Genomic DNA, 19,579 nt, shown 5'->3' on the forward strand with positions numbered 1-19,579 from the left:
GTGCGGCATAAGGGATCTGAGCCATTTCATATATCGCAGGTACCAGATCTAGGAGCCAATGTGCTACTTCTGCCTGAACAGAAGAGAGTGTTTGCAAATCCAAAGTGTGCACGTTGAGCATTTGAAAGTACTAGCTACCTCCAACAAATGTATTTGGGGTGGGTAAACTGGTAGCCTGGTGCCAGGGGGGCAGGTTGATGGAAGTGAAAGCAGTCATTAACAGGAACCAAAAAAATCTTGTTTACATCCTGTATAGTCAACCTGAGGAATTTGCTGCCTCAGGCATCTGGATTGCTGCTGTGATCCTGTCACAACTCACAAGGCAAAGAGGATCAGTGCCAGGGTGAGTGACCTCCAAAGGACACCTGCATTTTGCAGGAAGTGGTGTTTTCCCTCTGCAACATTACTGGGCCAAGGTCTAGTGTGGTTCTGGACAGTACTGTGCTGCTGGATGCTTTCAGATGAGATATAAAGTAAGGTCCTGATCGCATATGGCCAGCAAAAATACCCAGGCACTTCGTACTTTCCATAACAGGAAGGTGTTAGTTCAAGTTTCCTGGCCAAATTTCACTTGAGGTATAATTAAAGAACTGCCAACCTAAATTGCCTTTGTAGTGATGTGGGGTTAAGAGATCTGCTGGCAAGGGAAAAGAAATTACATTTGTGCCCCTTTTTGTGCTTCATAATGTATGCACCTTTGAACCCTGGGTCCTCACTGACCAAGGACAACCGCTGAGAGTGGGGTGGGGTGTGGTGAGGGAGCAGAGAGGTACACTGTAAAAAACCTTTTTGTTGTAGAACTCAAGAACCTGAGGCAGAAGACACTGCCCAATGGGGTGGGTGGGTGTTTATCGTTTTTAAAGGGGTCTGAGCAGTTTTATGTTTATGAATCCTGCTTGCGGCATTTTCCCTAATGTCGGGTGACTCCCCTCCTTTCATTAAAAGTTTCTTTTCTACGCTCAGACTCTATGCTTGTGCGTGGGGAAGTATTGCCTCTTAGAGGTGCCTAGGAGTGGTGTGTAATTTGTCCCAGGTCACTGAGTCGGGGCTCGAGCCAGTTCTGTGTTGTATTGTTAGATACTGAACCCGGCCCTGGTTGCTGCCGACTCCACCTGGCAGAAGGATTACATTTTGGGGGCTTGTCTGGGATCCTGGATCAGTACCCCCTTGCAAGCACATCTTGAGTGATCCACAAAGCTGGGAAAACAATTTTGTTTATATTTTGGGGGAAATCACAGTTTGTATAATGTATAATATGCTGGGTTTTTTGGGCCTTGACTCAGCACCGCCAACACTGGGTGCTGCAGCCTCAGTCAGTGAGTGAGGAAAGGCACTGGGGCAAGTATTGGAAAAAGGAGTGCTGTCCCATTTGTCAGGCTCTTATTGTCAGTTAAGGTTATTTGCTGGGGGTCCCATCCCAATACCTGGGGAAGAACAGTTTGAACCCTGGTTGGAACACACCACTGAAATGCTGCAGGAGTGGGCCGTACCCGATGCAGAAAAGCGAAGCTGTCTACTAGAGAGCCTCAGAGGCCCAGCATTAGACGTGCTTCGCACCCTGAAGCTCACTAACCCTGGGGTCAGTGTGAACAACTGCTTAGAGGCCCTCGAGCACACCTTTGGGAGCGCAGAGGGCTCTGAGGACATTTATTGTCAGTTCCTTAATTCCTGTCAGCAAAGGAGTGAGAAGGTTTCCGATTATATACAGAGGCTGGATAGACTACTACAGAGAGCTGTCAAGACGGGAGCAGGTTTCAGCGTGGTAGCCGTGTTAGTCTGTATCAGCAAAAACAACGAGGAGTCCTTGTGGCACCTTAGAGACTAACACATTTATTTGGGCATAAGCTTTTGAGGGAGCAGTGACTGCTGAGCAGATGGATCAAACCAGACTGGCTCAAAATTTTAAGAACCCGATTATACTTCATCTCTGGTTAAGAGAAGGGCAGGAAAATCCCACAAGTTACTCCGAATTGATAAAAGAGGTCAGAGGGGAGGAGGAAAGGCAGGCTGCCAGTGAGTTTTGGGAAGTCCAACCCTCTGAGGCAGTCAGCACAGCACCCCTACAAACGGCCAGTGTACTGATGGTGAGCACCAGAGAGGAACTTGCCCAACAAGTGCAGGTCTTGACAGAACAGATAGCTGAGCTGCAAAGCACCATTGACCAAGCTAAGACTTCCAGGCATAAGGATCCTCTCGCTGTGGCGATGGAGAAGTCAGCATTTAGAGCCACCATCCCACCTGAGTGAAGAGGGAAAGGACCATTCTTCTGCTACTGGTGTGGCCAGGATGGACACCGTGCTGCCAAGAGTCGTAATGAAGAAAATCCCTCCTTAGTGTATGGAAAGCTGAAGGCCAGTTGGGAGGGGTCGAAGAACTGCCAAAGGGGCTTGCGAAGGGGACCCACCCCGGTGTTATGCTTATAAAAAGCACACAGGATCTCTTCAGGGGAAAAGGCAATACGCCACGTTTCTTGAAAATACAACAGCTAGCATATGCATTCACTGCAATCACACACACACACAAGTCCTGCAGATGGTCTTATAGTTACCAGCTTGTTGTAGCTTGAGTCAATCTAATGGCCAGTTAGATTGAGCACAAGTGAGGAGCTGGGTTCTGTCAGTCACGATCCGATACTCCGAGGCTTTGCAGGACTGAACCCAAAGTTCTATGGCAAAACACCCCAGGTTTATACTTGTAAATTCCCATTTTAGTCTGTGGATTTTGCAATGTCATTTTGTAATCGTTAGTCCTTAAATGGTGTTAATCTTGGGGTTTTCCGCTGTTATCTTTTATTTGTTGTCTCGCCTACAGGGGGTGGTTGTCAATGCTGCTAACTCGCTTAGTATCAGATACAATGCATGTTTTCTGATTGTTTCCTGTGGTCTCCCCAAGTCTATCACTTCTTCTTGACCATCTGGACATTTGTGATGGCTTTCACACTCAGCCTTAACCATGCACACATCCTTTACTGACACCAAACAATTTTACCAGAGAATTTCAGATAGGATCACATTTTAGAAAGGGTTATATGGTTACCAAAGGGATTACAAAGGAACCTTACACAACTTCATTTGCAATGCAGATAAGAAACAAGACCTTATAGCAAATACTGTAATGAAAACTTATCCTAAAACAAAAGGTGACCATAATTAGCCATAAGGACTGTTCTGGTCTGTTCCTGCCTTAACATCAGTTCAGACACTGGCAGCCTGTCTAATGAGTTTCTACCAATGGCCCCTTAGGCCATTCCTTTCTGCTATTCAAAAAGGGTGGCTGGCAGGATATCGTCAAATCATACATCAATACATTTAATACATGCTATATTATTATATCCTTCATTCTAAATTATCCAAAATACAAAAATAAAATCCTACTACTACACAGGCCCACAGGACTTGAAGGCTCCCCTGGAAAAGACTTCCCAGCTGGGATCCCATCAGGACTGATAGGGCCTCAAGCAGAAGTCACGGTGAGGCTCAAAGGGCAGAATGTAATGCAGTGCTTGACACTGGATCTCAAGTGACTATTATATTTCAGTTATTCTACCAACGGATGCTTAGGCACCTGCCTATACAACCACTGACCGGCCTTGGCTTGTGTGGCCTCAGCATGGATGAATACCCCTACCAAGGGTATGTCATAGTGCACCTGGAATTTCCAGAGGAGGTTGCCGGGGTAAGAGAAGAGGTAGACACAGCTGCCTTAACATGTCCCAACTCTAAAGGAATCTCTGATGTGTCTGTGCTGACAGGGACCAACTTCGGTCTCTTCAAGGTACTCGCAGATTACTGCAGACAACGAGCTGGGGACCAATACCTTAACATCCCGATGATCCATACACTTTGTGCTGAAGCCTACAGAAAAATCAAGAGCACTGACAAGGAGATCTCTGAGCTACCAATGGGAGCACTGATGTATGCCCTTAGTAGTGCCTGCAAGGATGGAGCGAGAAGTGCTTGTCATGAGTACCTGGCTGAAAGACAGTAAAGGGGCATTAGCAATGGTAGAGCAGCCGGCTGATGGAGAGCTCCCTAAAGGAGTGCTGGTCCCCAGTGGAGTCATAACCCTACCTCTGAAGCACAGGAAAAGGTGATTATACTGATTGCTAATGAAACAAGCCGTGATGTTGTGAAGCAAGGACAGAAGATAGCAGACCTCTTTGAGCCCGAAACCATTGTGAGACCCCAGTGTGAAACTCAAGTTCCGGCAGTGGATCCTGCAAGGTTTGACTTTGGAGATTCGCCATTGTCCGAGGAGTGGAAGGATCACCTGAGGAAGAAGCTTTGTGAAAGATCCAAGGTATTCTCACTGCATGAGTGGGACATGGAATATGCAAAAGGAGTGGAACACAACATCAGTCTACAAGACTCCCAACACTTCAGGGAGAGATCTAGGAAGATTGCTCTCTCAGGGATGGAAGATGTGCGACATCATCTTCAGGAGCTGATTGTGAATGGCATCATTACAGATCCCGCAGCCCATACACCTCACCCATTTTGGTGATTCGTAAAAAGAATGGGAAAATTCAGATGTGTATTGACTAAACAGCCGTACTGTAGTTCTCGGATTTAGTGGCTACTATAGCAGGCTTGTGAAGAATTATGCTACCATCGTAAAACTTCTCAATGATCTTACCAGGGGATACCTATCCAGCAAGAACAAGTCTAAGACCAAGAGTAAGGGGAGGTCCCCAAGGTCTCCTGAGCAGAGACACTATGGCCCCTTAGAGCCCTTTGGATCACGATGCGACGAGAGATGTGAAAGGGCTTTTCGAGAAATCATTAATTGCCTAATTCATGCTCCAGTCCCAATCTTTGCTGACCCAACCAAGCCATTTATCCTACATACAGATGCCAGTCTGGCGGGTTTAGGTGCGGTCCTATACCAGGAAGTTGAAGGCAAATGTAAATCGGTGGCCTTTGACAGCTGAGGACTGTCTGATAGTGAAACTTGCTACCCCATCCACAAGCTGGAGTTCTTGGCCTTGAAATAGGCCATCATTGAGAAGTTTTCTGGCTACTTATATGGTGCTCAGTTTCAAGTGTGGACAGACAACAATCTGATGACTTATGTGTTAACTAGTGCTAGCATGGATGCTACAGGGCAGAGATGGGTGTCTGCCTTGGCTAGCTGCGAGTTCAGCATTCAGTACCAATCAGGGAGAAGCAATGTAGATGTGGATGCGTTGTCCCGGCATCCACAGGCATCTGAAGTTGCTGTAATTCCTGTGGAGGGAGTGAGAGCTCTTTGCAGTGGGAGTTGTCAAGAGCCAGAGGCCCATGAGAATCTTTATGGTTGTGTTGCAGAAACTCTGGGCTTGCCCCTTGAAAGTGTACCACCTGCCTCAATGAACTGTATTGTGTGGAACCAATCTCCATTGTCCATGCTCAATGCCGCTGACTGGCAAAAAGCCCAACTGCAAGATAGTGACATTCGTGACACATGACTTGAAAAAAGGGAGGGGCAAAACCCTGCTGCAATTATTCCATCTACCCCCTGAGGGTAAATTACTATTGAGAGAATGGAGCAAACTAAAACTGATTCAGGGAGTGCTGCACCGAATTACTGCAAACCCTTTACAAAATCAACAAACACAACTAGTGCTACCAAAAGAGTACAGAGCCCTGGCCATGAGGGCCCTGCATGATGACTTTGGACACTTGAGAATGGAGAGAATGAGAATGGGGCCAATAGAACCTTAGAACTTATTCATACTAGGTTCTATTGGCCCCAGATGGCTGAGAATGTTCTCAAGAAATGTGAGACAAGTGCTCGGTAAAACTGTGCCCACTAGAGCAGCATAGCTGAAGAATATCACCGGCAGCAAACCCTTGGAGCTGGTATGCACTGATTTCTTATCTTTAGAAGTGGACAGGAGGAATGTTGGGAACATTTTAGTAGTGACTGACCATTTTATACGGTATGCACAGGCATATCCCACACATGACCAGAAGGCCACCACCATTGCTCAAGTGTTGTGGGAGAAATATTTTTCAGTGTATGGATTCCTGGCTCAGATACACTCTAACGAGGGCCAGATTCAATATCTAGGGGTTCCTTTTCAACAATACAACTGAACTGGCTCGAGCCCCCAGTCAATACCCTGGGAAAATTACACTCCACTCCAGGGTGTCTCTGAGAAGCAATACTTCCCATCTTGCAAGCACAGAGTCTGAGTGTAGAAAAGAAACTTTTAATGAAAGGAGGGAAGTCACCGGACATTAATTAGGGAAAATGCCACAAGCTGGATTCATAAACATAAAACTGTGAGCAGGACACCCACCCCAGAGAGCATGGGGCAGTGTCTTCTGCCTCCGGTTCTTGAGTTCTACAACCAAAATTTCCGTTACCGTGCCCCTCTCTGCTCCTCACAGTGGTTGTCCTTGGTCAGTGAGGACCCAAGGTTCAGAGGTGCATCAGTGTGAGTTCACCTCCCACCCAGAGTGGAGGGTGGGGGCGGGAGAAGGCACCTTGCTTGCTCCACCATCTGAGGACTTGCTCTGGCATCACTGCCCTGCCAGCCAACCACTGCCCTGCTCCGCTGGCTGCCCTGCCAGCCACTCGCTGCCCCGCTGGCCGCCCTCGCTGGCCACTCGCTGCTCCGCTCCGATAGCTGCCCTTTACTCATACAATAAAGATAAAAGCATTGGTAACAACATTTCACTACCCCGGCATTCAGTACTAAAGTGATTTGTAATCCAACACCAGCCAAAGTTGATCCTTTGGCAACACAGCTCTGTCTGCTAGATACCCAGGCAGAGTGGGTATGTTCATGTAAATGCAGTCTGGTCCTGAAGCCTTGCCCCTCCCCAGCTAGCCATCAGGGGAGAGCTCATTCAGACCCTGTTTACATCTATGTCATGATTTCTTCATCATTTGTGTGTTAAAGTACATGTGAACAGAACGTGAATCCACAGCAAACTGTGGAAGTAACCCCACCCATATGTTCTGGTATGATTGCAGAGAGCTAACAATATTCCCGTGGAGAATCTGCTTTTGAATGCCAGCATAGAGGTTCTGCAGATCAGGATGAATTAATATCAGGCATCTCTGGCAATCACATCATGGTAATTTCATTCGTTTCTGATTTTCATAATTCTAGATTCACTGACTATGCTGAGGGAGTTCAAAACAAGAATGCGTGACTCACAGCAAACTTGCTCCAGAAATCAAAGGCAACTGCAAGCAGGAATTTGTGTAACTGAGTTAATTTAAAAGAAAGAGGCCAAAGAAGAGGGCGGATGCACTTTGTATTAAAATACACAGCTCTTCTGGGAGTCATATTTTCTCATCAAGGGGCCAGACTTTGCTGTATTACCACTGGTATAACACTTCAGTGAAGTTGCTCTGGATTAAAATAAATTTAACTGAGAACTAGGTTGGATCCAAGCTCTTATAATTCTGCTTATATTGCACCAGACTGACCCTAGTTCTAGTGCAGATGCACAGATGTGGGGAGGGCTCAAGGAAAATCCCTTTACACCCACCCCACATAGAAGGACTAGGTGGCTCAAGGACTGTTCCCACCATGTACCTCGGGGTACAAAATCGCCACAAAAGATTCATGAAGGGACCAAGGCCCCAGCACCGTCCGCAATGCCTCCCAGAGATTGCCAGTGTTGGAGAAGAGAAAATGATCCTCCCACCAACCAGGGGTGATCAGGGAAGTATTATACCTCCTGTGCTACAGTCCTTTTGTGAGGAAACCCTAGGCAGTGTGGCTTTGTGCTACCCTCGTTGTTTACTCCTTTAGATTTCTGTAATATGCTTCCTTTTGTACAAGGGCTTCCTGCTGTTTCCCCCCCAGAGTACTGAGACCACTGTTCTTAGCAGCCCTTGTGCAGGTTCCCTGAGCCCAGCTGCAGCCATGCAGGGGCTGCTCGTCATCTAGCCTTAATACTTCTGAGCATGCTCTCACTTTTTTCCTGCTGCTGAGTACTGGGCTCATGGTTTCCATGACTCTTCCTCAGTGACCCCAAACCCTTTCTCTTATCAGTCCACTGGATGGGTGGTTCTGGTTAGCACATTAGTAATAAGATGTCCCACTTCTACAGCACCCCTCTTAGAGGGTGTGATACATTAATGGGGGGGGTGCAGGGGAGTAGCTCCCTTTGATGGACTCTCAGCCAGCCAGTTAGCTGTAAAATACCTCTTGGTCTGTTCTCTGCTTTCTTTACCTGTAAAGGGTTAACAAGCCCCCACAGGTAAAAGAAAAGGAGTGGGCACCTAACCAAAAGAGCCAATGGGAAGGTAGAACTTTTTAAAATTGAGAAAGAAACTTTCCCTTTGTCTGTTGTTCTCTGGGCTGCAGGGACAGAGCAGCAATGCTGTGTAAGGCTTGAACCAAGTATGAAATCTTCCATACCTAGAAGAAATTATTTGGATAGGCAATGTTTAGTTAGACACAATCAGGTTTATTTTTTATTTTGGCTTGTGGATCTCCTCTGTGCTAACTCCAGATGCTTTTGTTTGCTTGTAACCTTTAAGCTGAACCCCCAAGAAAGCTATTTTGGGTGCTTGATTTTTGGAATTGCTCTTTTAAAATCTAGCAAAAGCCTAAATTCCAGATGTAATTTTTTCCTTTTTGTTTTTAGTAAAATTTACCCTTTTTAAGAACAGGATTGGATTTTTGGTGTCCTGAGAGGTTTGTGCATGTTGTTTGATTAGCTGGTAGCTACAGCTAATTTCCTTTGTTTTCTTTCTCAGCTCTTCCCCGGAATGGGGGTGGTGGTGGTGAAAGGGCTTGAGGGTACCCCACAGGGAGGAATTCCCAAGTGCTTCTTCCTGGGTTCAAAGGGGTTTTTTTTTTTTTTTGCATTTGGGTGGTGGCAGCATTTACCAAGCCAAGGTCAGAGAAAAGCTGTAACCTTGGGAGTGTAATACAAGCCTGGAGTGGCAAGTATTAATTTTTAAAATCCTTGCAGGCCAAGTGACAGAGTGGGGAGTCAGCCTTGACAGAGGGTGTCAATGCTCTTTACAACATACATTAATTAAGTCTCATAATAGCTCTTTAAAATAGATTAGTAATATTAGCCTTATCTTATAGACAGGGGAATGAGGTTTGCCAGCCCTCCAGGATTGCCTGGAGTCTCCCAGAATCGGCATCGATCTCCCAGTGATTATTGAAAGCAATCTGGAAGATTTTAGTAGGATATTTTAAGAAAATGACATTATGTCATGGTGGTGGTGGGGGGGGGGGGGGGTGGAAATCTCCCAGAATATCATCAATCAGAGTTAGCAGCCCTAAGGGGAATGGAGACCCAGATATTGTGAGCCCAAAGCTGCAGGCTGCTGAGCACCTCCTGCTAAGTGTTTGCCCCTCAACTGACACCCTCAATTGCTGCTGAATTCAAAGTTGATGGTGCTTAAGGCCATGCAGGACTGAGTTCAGTATCACACAGGAAGTCTCTGACACAGCCAAGAATAGACAATGCGTCCTCTGACTCTCACGCCTGCGCTTTACCCACAAGACCATCCTTCCAATCCATTGTGCTGTACTCTACCCTTATTTCAGAGGAAGGATTGTCCTATGGTGAGGGCAAGCAACAAAGGACTTGGGAGACCCAGATTCAATTCCCTGCTCTGCTTCCTGCGTGACCTTGGGCAAGTCTCTTAGCCTCTCTGTGGCTCAGTTTCCCCTCTGTAAGATGGAGAAAGTGGTACTGACCTCCTTTGTAAAGCGCTTTGACACCTACAGGTGAAAAGTGCTTTATAAGAACTAAGGATATTATTATATCTTACATTTGTTGTTTTGCTAGTTTTTTGTACTTTTTTACGTTTATAGAAACAGGATCAATTTTACCATAAATGCTAAATTCAATGCAGGCACAGTTTCATTGATTTCTATGGGATGAATTTGACCTGGAAGGTCTAAACCTTAGATGTTCCAATTTCAGTGACTGAAGCCATCATGTTGGCACCTTCTTTGCATGGTTAAGCACTAATGATGTTGATCTGAGCTGGAGCTGAGTCTTGTTTTGAGGCAGAAAACCACAGTCACACAGATACAGTATCCTAGCAACAATTCTACCTTCTACTGCAGAGTGTTAACAAGACAAAACTGGATGGACCCGCTGAGGTGATGTAGAGGCACATTCCTATTCACACCCCATCCCGGTGATTCTGAAATTTGATGTGCAGTAAGAGGCGACGTCTGGATGTCTGAGCACCTAATGGAAAGTTAATACCATGGAAAAGGAGTAAGAGCGGGAGGTGGGGGGGGGGTCAGAATGTTGGGGATCTGATGGAATGTTGCCTGTAGAAAGCTCTCTCCATGAAAACACACAAACTAAAATAAATCCAGCTATTGCCCACATCTGACCACTGGTTTAACTGGATGTTTCCACCAATCTTCAATAACGGTTTCTGGAAGCGTACCTCATCTCTCACTTCTCCAGAGTCTGGTGTGAAATTTTAGTTTCTGAGAGAGAGGCAGAGGAAAGAACACTGTTTTTCCTTTTAATTCTTCTTCATCAGGTTTTTTGTTAACATTACTAGATAGCTCTAGTTAAGTCCCTGATGTCTCTGTTCTTAGGGTACGTAATGACACAGGACTGACATAGAAGGTTATGATACACATTGTCACATATGAGCATCTAAACTGCGCCTGCAACTTTTGTGCAGTGACATTTGAACTTCCAAAAAGGGTATTCAAGCACATAAGCACTTGTTTGGTGCAGTGGCCCAGTATGTATGTGCAAATATGAGGTTTTCACATGCAAATATGGTGTCTGCAAGTGCAAAGGGTAGGCAGGAAGGGGTTTCAGCAACAGATTAAGCAGCATATATGAATTAGCTCTAAATAGCTAACTGCCTTCCTGATCTACAGTGTAGTATTGCTCACCCTGAGCATTCAAAGATCATGAGTCAGGCCCCCCAAATCATGACATTGGCCTAAAAATTATGTGATTTAAAAAAATATAATGAATTTTCAGTTGTTTTTCTGTGCCTTATTGTTTTTAAACCTTCAGGGTACACACAGGCCATGTTTTAAATCCACAACCAGAAGGGCCAGAGGCGCACTTAAAAATAGATAAAGCTCATAATCATTTGACTCCAGGAGCTGGAGCTTGAAAAATTCATCAAATATTGCTAGTCATGATAAAATTGAGATAATTGACAGCAGTGATAATGTTACAATTAAGAATCATTTTCCAGGTAGGATGAAAAACATTTGTCACCTCATGAGCATTTAATACTTGACAGCAGAAATATAAGTATTTCCTCCTTTCTCGCACAGAAGTATATGAGTTTGCCTTATTTTCTGATGTTCAGGTTATTTTAATAGATTGTAAAGGGGCATCAAATTAACTATCAGTTTTGAATAAACAGTACAACATTTTTTCCTGAACTCTGCCAAGTCACCCTGGTACTGAACAGCTCAGTTGCTCAGGCCCAAAGTGTAATACAATGCAGAATGAAGATTCAAGAAGAGAGACCTATCACAGATGAAAATATAAGAGGGGGGTGAAGTAGTGCTTTACTTAACAAAATTTTCCATAACCTCATTTGTTATAGCAATAATTTCATAATAGGTCTGGGATCTGCAGGACAGAAAGATGAATTGGCATCTGAGTTTTATGAATGAAAATACACAATGTTATGATGCTTGCTATTTATAGAGAAACATCAATAAAGCTATTGGTTCCCTACGATTATAAATGAGATCGTTGAGTTATAGATTTGCCCCCCAACCTGTTAACAGCTGAAATGATTGTTTTACTTAAAAGTGGTCTACAAACAGCTAAATCAATAGTTTGCAATATTTGTTTATTCTGATTGTGTCTTTCTCTATGGATGTTTTTATCCAAAACTCTCAAATCACTTTGCAAACATTCCATAATCCAACCTCACAACCCTGCTGTGGGGCAGGTCATGAATGAGGGGATAGTGTCACCCACCAGGGAAATATGGCCATCTCTGTGGATACACACGCAAACTCTAACAGAGCCCAGCATTCCTACACGGCTCAGATTACAGCGCCAGCTGGCATGGTTTAAATTTTATCCAGGTGACTGTCCAGCATTTCTCTATGCTCCCTCCTAGTGTGTGCACCCTGCCCTTTCTAATCTTTCCGGTTGGTTTGTTTTTTTAAAGATGAATTTCTTCTCTCAAGCAGCTCATTGCAAAAAGGGTGTGATAAGCAGCTTGGGTCTGGTGGGATGCTGTGAGGTGAGTACTCTCACTCTGGAAAAGATTAAGTAGAATGTGTACTGCCTTGTGGGGTGCATCCTCTGCATCCATTGAGAATCCTTGAGGATCTACACCTTGTCCTTCCCCCCGACTTTCAGGAACTCACAACCCAGCTGCAAAGGACTGGGAAACTCAGTACTACTTAACTGGCTTGACGAGAGCTGCTTCCTTCCTGCCCCCAACCAGGCCTGGGTTATGCTGCCTGCACTCTGGATATGTTGACACTTCGAGCTGGAGGTGAGACTTGCGGATCGAGGAGACATACCCACACTAGCTCTGATTGAGCTAGCATGCTAGAAATAGGGGTGAGGGACTAGCCACCCTGATATGTATCCATCCAAGACCTAGGCACATACTCAGGGTGGCTAGCCCCTCCCACTGCTTGTGGCTACACTCAATGTGTAATATGCTAGCTGGATTAGAACTAGCAGGTGGCTGTCTCCCTGAGCTGAAAACTATACCTCTAGCTTGCAGCGTAGATGTACCATGTGTCTCCAGTCACTGCCACTGTGGGAGGGAGAGACCTTCACTTGAACCCAAGTCACCCACATGGCAATGCAGAGCACTAGCGCAAGGTTACAAGGTCAGCCTTAAATGACAAGTCTAGTGATTTGTACCTTTGAGAGCTGAGCTAACTAACTGTTTACGTAAGAAGAGAGAAAATATTCCACATTAAAAAAATCTACATGAAAAAGCGTTTAAGGTTGCAAAGTGAAGCACTAAGAATTCAGGAACTGCGGAAGTGAACACTGAACCATGCAACTTAACTCTACCCTTAGTGCATTACAAGAGGCTTCAATTACGTCATCACATACTACTCTTTCCTTCAGTGCACAGTGAATGAGATGTGAATGAGGCAGTTGTTCAAAACTTAATTGTCTACCTTGTTCAATATCTGGTGCTCTGCCTTGTTCACTGTTTGCCATCCAGCCCCTTGCACCTACTGTGGGACCTCTGCTTCATTCACAACACACCTTCCAAAGTTTGAGGAGAATGAGCAATGAACCAAAAGAAGGGCAGGCCTGTCCAGGCTGGTGGCCTTTTCCTGTTCCTAAAATATCTTATGGTTCTACTTATAGTCACAGAACCATTCTGGGAACTTGACAAATTCACTTTGATCGTCTGCCAGGTCTGGGACACTTTTACTCTTTGATCGCCTTAGTTACTATGAAGGATAAAAATTTCACACCAGTGCACTCACTCCTAAACTCCTGTTATATATGCTTGCATTCAGACTGAGTCATCTCTGGTTAGTCGATTTGAAAGGCAAGTAGTTTTTAATGTGAGCTTATTGTCTTTCAATAATAATGCTGGGCCCATGTTGCCTGTGCCCTGTGAATAGAGCACTTGGCGCTCATAGTTTTATTCAAGCTCATAACCAACAAGAAGAGCTTTTCCGTTATGGGTGTCAAGTGCACTGGAAAGGGGTCAACATAGTGCTGACAGATGGGAGGTATGGTGTAGGTACTGAAGTGCCTTTATCTGAGGAGAGATAGCAAGCACTGAAAGCCATTTGATTCATCCTCACTAAAGGAGCTGTGACAGTAACACAGGAGGCAAGGCCCGTGACAGACAGAAATGACAGTTTTCTCTTATCTTCTATCTGAAAGGAAACTAAGGCCTTGTCTACACTGCTACTTTACAGCGCTGCAACTTCCTGGCGCAGCGGTGTGAAAAAACACCCCCCTGAGCACCGCAAGTTTCAGCGCTGTAAAGCGGCAGTATAGACATTGCACCAACGCTGGGAGCTACGCCCCTCGGGGAGGGGTTTTTTTACAGCGCTGGTGCCGCGACTACACAGCCACATTCAAGCGCTGCTAGTGAAGACATACCCTAAGGCTATGGCTACACTACGGCTTTTGTCGGCATAACTTATGTCACTCAGGGGGGTGATTTATTCATGTTACACCCACATAACCGCCAGTGTGGACAGCTCTGTGTCGGTGGGAGAAGTTCTCCCACCAACATAGCTACCGCCGCTAGTGGGGGCTGGAGTAGTTAAGCCGGTGGGAGAGCTCTCTCCCCTCTGCTCAGAGAGGCTACATTACAGAACATCAGTGCAGCTGCGCCGCCGTAAATGCTCTAGTGTAGCCGTGCCCTAAGTAATTTGCACAAGCCCTCCCTTGCACTTGGTGCCAGCTGCAGCCCTGTACTGTGGAGACAAAGACTGCAGAGCTCTGAGAAACTGACAACCCAAGGAAACAAGGTGTAAAAGCACGGTCTGTCTTTTTGATGGAGGAGTGGAAGGGATAATCAGCAGATGAGGAACGTGGGACTACAGGGAGCCTGCACTGTTTGTCACTGTGCAGTGCAGCAAGGAAACAGAAAGTAAGGAAGCAGGTGGAAGGATGGAAAAAAAGAGGTGAAAAGGCCAGCAGGATTAGCAGCACATAAAGCAACAGCCTCTTCTCTGAGTGTTACTCATGGAACTAGTGAGTTGTAGGCTTTAATTGACACATTAAAGCTTGGGATAAAGGTAAAGGGCCAGCAGGCTGATTGGCTGCCCAGCTAAGCTAAGCTGCTTCCACGCATAGCTAAGACACCTTATGCTTTCTGTTCCAGTGTGTACTGGTCTTAGTGAAAGGGAACAGACGGAGAGCTCCGGAGGCTAGAGTCCTCTGCCTAACCAAAGAATAGGTTTAACACAGGCAGGAGGGCATCCCATACTGCTCGAACCCTGATGTCCAGAGAGACAATCTACTGAGTGTGAGGGTGGGTCAGTTCCTGCTGTGACTGCCAAATGTTGAGGCAGTAGTGGTGGGTTTTTTGTGATGTGGATGCCTGTCTATTGGAAATGGCCTGAGACCAGCAAAGATATCTTGCATATTCCACCAGACAGCTGAGACAGGGTGACAACTTTCTTTCATTACCAACATGCTCTAGATTTGATCCATTCACGAAGCCGTGAAAAGCTCTGTTTTTCCATTACAGTCTCTGCATGCACTGTTCTCTGTACAGACTGGAATAGATTCTTTGTTCCAAAGCCTTACTATAAACAGAGGGGATATTTCCAGCACATGACAGGCACATGAGGTGGCAAAGACTCAGAGGCAAGTGAAACTTATATGAATGAAGGTCACAGAAAGAGAAGGGAACCAAAAAGCGAGGAGAGAGAGAAAGAGGCCGAGAGAGCACCTCCGAGCCATGCTAGTGGCAAGGGAGGAGGGGCATAGATGCCAACACATGCACCAGTGCCAAGTGACTTCAAAAGAAAGCCCACATCACAGGAGGACGCTCTTCTTTCTAGATCAAAAGAACTGGAGCTTTGCAATATGCTGCTGGTTTAGAAAATGTGTCATCCGTGTGGCAAATGTGTTCGCATGCACATTCCATCAATCCGATTGCCCGCGATTGCTTAATGAGACATGAGAATGCAGCAGTGATGCTGACCATCCCAGGCCAAGCCTATAATCACTTCGGCTATTCCTGTGCAGCCCATTGTAACCACAGGAGAGCTGCAGATGCCAAACGAACTGTCCTGACCCTACCTCAAGCCAGAGGGGGTATCTTCATAGGCATAGCTTGGGAGGGTGCAGGGGGGCATTGCCTCCCTAAACAGAGGTGAGGTGTGGGGGGGTCACATACCACTTCCCCCCTATTTTTGTGAGCGCAGAGCTGCCCTGTAGGGCTTGCTCTGCTCGCCCTGGGGGAGGGGGAGAAGGGGGCTTTGTCATTCCCATGCTGTGCCCTCCCCCGCAGCACATTTGGACTCATGGGGAACAGATGGAGCAGCTTTTCCCCTGCACTCCAGGTCCTGCCTCAGCATCTGGATGCTGCCTCCTGGGTCTCACTACCCACCTGTTGTCTCTACAACCAGTGGGGGCCTGCGAGGGAATGGTGACCGAGCAAGGGCAAGGGGGGTGGGGTGAGGAGAAGAGACAGTGAGGAAGAGAAGAGGAGAGGAAGGGGATAGGGAAGAGAAGGGGATACAGGAATGGGCGGGGTGGGGGAGGAGGAGCCCAGTACGTGTCGTACCCTCAGCAGCAGCAGCCCCAGCAGGGAGGCAACCGCAGCAGCCTCAAAGCAGCGACATCGTGCCAGAGTGGCCGCCAGCAGCAGCTGCGGCTCCCCTGTTACACTGTCCTGGCCCCCCAGCACTGGCAGCCCAGGTACCACCGTAGGTGGGGGGAGAGAGCCAGTGAACCAAGGGGACTGGCTTCAGCGTGCACATGTGCATGCGTGCACGTGAATGGGCGCACTTTGCCCCCCTCCCCGCAAATATAGGAGTCAAACTACACCTGTGGGTACCTTACTGACCAGGGCGTGTGGGTGCTTTGATTAATCTCTGACCCATTACATTTTCCAAAGATTACTACTAATGCACTAAATCCTGAAGGCCTAACCCAGTCCTTATTCTGAATTGGCCAGAGTGCATATGGAATCCAGCGGGAGTTTTGCCTGAGTAAACGCTTTAGGACCTGGTCCATTCACGCTAACCATTCATAGAGCATTGCTTTTTACAAGACAAGATATATTCCCTTCCCCAAAGCATTTACAGTCTAGGAGATGCAGAGAGCGATGGTCTGGCCCTGTGTAGCTCACTGACAGCTCTTGCTTGACTATCCTCCATTTTCTTGCAGCTCTTACATGAAGCCCCAGGTATGGTGCTCTGCAGGGATGTTCCTATGGGCCACATCTTCTCTCTCATTTGCTTGCTGTATGCAACAAAATGTGGAAGTGATGTTATGCATATCTGAGTGTGGGAGGATGGCACTTTAACCTCCATGAAAGAGATCAGTCCTCCACAGAGTACGTTAAGCGATCAGCGCATAGGCGCTGACTTTTAAGTTTTTCCCGGGTATGCTCCACCTCAGCTCTGAGGCCCCGCCCCCACTCTGCCCCTCCCCCACGGCCCCACCCTTGCTCCAGCTCTTCCTGCCCCGCTCCAACCTCCTCCCCAATGCCCCCACCCACCCTGTGCTCGCTGCTCTCTGCCCTCCCCTAAGCGCCTCCCGCAGATGCCAAACAGCTGATTGGCGGCTCCGCCAAACAGCTGTGGCTGGTGGGTGCTGAGCACCTGCTATTTTTTTCCCATGGGTGCTTGAGATCTGGAGCACCCAGAGGGTCAGCGCCTATGGATCAAAGAAGTTGATTCTTGAGAGTTTTTTAGATTCCTTGATCCAGAGTGTTGATTAAGCAGGAAATGAGACATGTAATTTTTCATATTAAAATATTGAAGTAGATATTATTAGCTATTTGTTTTATGATACCACCTAGAGAACCCCACTGAGGTTGGGGGCCCACTGTTCTACAGACACAGAGTAGGAGACAGTCCCTTAGTTTCTAAATGACTCTGGGGAGAGATCAGAAAGGAAGATGTCTCTTTTATTAAACAATTTATTTGAGCATAAGCTTTCGTGAGCTACAGCTCACTTCATCGGATGCAAGAAGTGAGCTGTAGCTCACGAAAGCTTATGCTCAGATAAATTGGTTAGTCTCTAAGGTGCCACAAGTACTCCTTTTCTTTTTGCGAATACAGACTAACACGGCTGTTACTCTGAAACCTTTTATTAAACGTTTCTCATTAGAGCCCAGCCTGGTTCAAGGACTTCTTGACCTCCGTGTCTCCCACAGGCTGAGGCTAAACAAGGATACTACAGAGCCCGAATCTCACCGATCACATTGCCAAACTGTGTCAACTGCACGTCGGAGCTGATTAATGAAGACGATAACGCTGACGCGATAGGTCAGGAAGAGGAGACTGCGAACCCAGTTGTAAAAATGTAGAATAAGTGTCGGTGTGTGACAAAGCCTAGCACCAGGGGGAAGACTCTCATCACACAGAGAAAGGAGGGGCTCCTGCAGAGGCAGCTGAGCATGGAAATAGGTTTGTTAGCTGCATGTTGTGCTCTATAGCAGTGGTCTCCAACGTGGGGGGGACGCGGCAGGAGGAGCACCGCGGAAGGGGGGCGATGGCCCTGAGTCCTCCGGCCCGTGCTCGCAGGGCCGCATCCCGAAAGGGGCTTTAGAGCTGCAGGCCAGGGCCCCGGGGCCCCCTTAGCCCAGGGCCCTGAAGCCCCTAAAGCTCCTGCATTCCGGGTGGCCCTGCCTGCGATGGGGGGGGAGGGCAGCTCCCAGAATCGCGGCCATGCGGGTGGTGCTGCACTGCGCAGAGCCACCTGCACCCCCCCTGCACCAAACAGGAGCTGCCCAGGTAAGTGCTCTGCACCTCCCGCCTGCCCCAGCCCTGAGCCTCCTCCCGCACCCCCACCCTGAGCACCCTCCCGCACCCTAACTCCCTCCCAGACCCCGCACCCCCACCCTGAGCGCCCTCCCACATCTTAACTCCCTCCCAGACCCCGCACCCCCTCCCTGAGCGCTTGCTGTATCACAGGTTTCAGAGTAACAGCCGTGTTAGTCTGTATTCGCAAAAAGAAAAGGAGTACTTGTGGCACCTTAGAGACTAACCAATTTATTTGAGCATAAGCTTTCGTGAGCTACAGCTCACTTCATCGGATGCATCGGATGATCTGAAAACAATGAAAAAGCATTCAGTTTTCTTACAAGAAGACTTTTAATAGAAATAGAAGTAAATAGAAGTAAAGGAATCACCTCTGTAAAATCAGGATGGTAGATACCTTACAGGATAATTAGATTCAAAACATAGAGAATCCCTCTAGGCAAAACCTTAAGTTACAAAAAAGACACACAGACAGAAATAGTCATTCTATTCAGCACAGTTCTTTTCTCAGCCATTTAAAGAAATCATAATCTAACACATACCTAGTATGCATCCGATGAAGTGAGCTGTAGCTCACGAAAGCTTATGCTCAAATAAATTGGTTAGTCTCTAAGGTGCCACAAATACTCCTTTTCTTTTTGCTGTATCACAAAGTGTTAAAACAAGATTTTCAAAAATAATAAAGCATATTCCATCACATTGCTCTCACTAAAAATATTATTATTAATAATAATTTTTTTAGTGAGAGCAAAAAGGTTTTTTGTACCGTTAATAAATAAAATAAAATTAAAAATTATTTTAAAAATATTTATTTGTTTCATCTTTATCTCATTGGTTTTTAATTTCTACTTTTTGTGTATGTTTTATAATTTATATAATATATTAGTACAGTAGTACATGTATATAATTTATACATAAATATACAAATATTGGGGGTGCGTGCTCAAAAATTTTTGACTGATAGGGGTGCGCGATCAATAAAGTTTGGAGACCACTGCTCTCTAGGATGGTTTAAAATTCCCTGTAGAAAAGCCAGCACTCTATTACTTTCAATAAGTTTCTAGAGTAATTTGTAGAGAAACCAGTGGTTTCATGCTGCCTGCAGTGGCTCACGACCACGAATGCCTACCTCAGGGCAGACTGTCAAAAACAGGGCAGACACTCCAAACTGGTGGTGTGTTCCACAGGCACCGACTATATGGGTGC

At 46.4% G+C, this 19,579-nt stretch overlaps 1 protein-coding gene and 1 long non-coding RNA gene across 2 annotated transcripts in view; one reads left to right on the forward strand and one right to left on the reverse strand.

The window, feature by feature from the left end:
* Positions 1 to 7,229, forward strand: part of ANKRD46 (ankyrin repeat domain 46) — a 70,113-nt gene extending 62,884 nt beyond the window's left edge. Inside the window, exons 6-7 of the mRNA XM_074944029.1 lie at positions 257 to 343; positions 7,103 to 7,229. Of these exons, the coding sequence (XP_074800130.1) occupies positions 257 to 343; positions 7,103 to 7,145 (130 nt within the window). The 3' untranslated portion in view covers positions 7,146 to 7,229. The remainder of the gene's footprint in view (positions 1 to 256; positions 344 to 7,102) is intronic.
* Positions 1 to 19,579, reverse strand: part of LOC141982187 (uncharacterized) — a 78,560-nt gene that overhangs the window by 44,930 nt on the left and 14,051 nt on the right. The gene's annotated exons all lie outside the window — the stretch shown is intronic.

The sequence above is a fragment of the Natator depressus genome, chromosome 2, assembly GCF_965152275.1.
Source record: "Natator depressus isolate rNatDep1 chromosome 2, rNatDep2.hap1, whole genome shotgun sequence".
Taxonomy (NCBI): Eukaryota; Metazoa; Chordata; order Testudines; family Cheloniidae; genus Natator; species Natator depressus.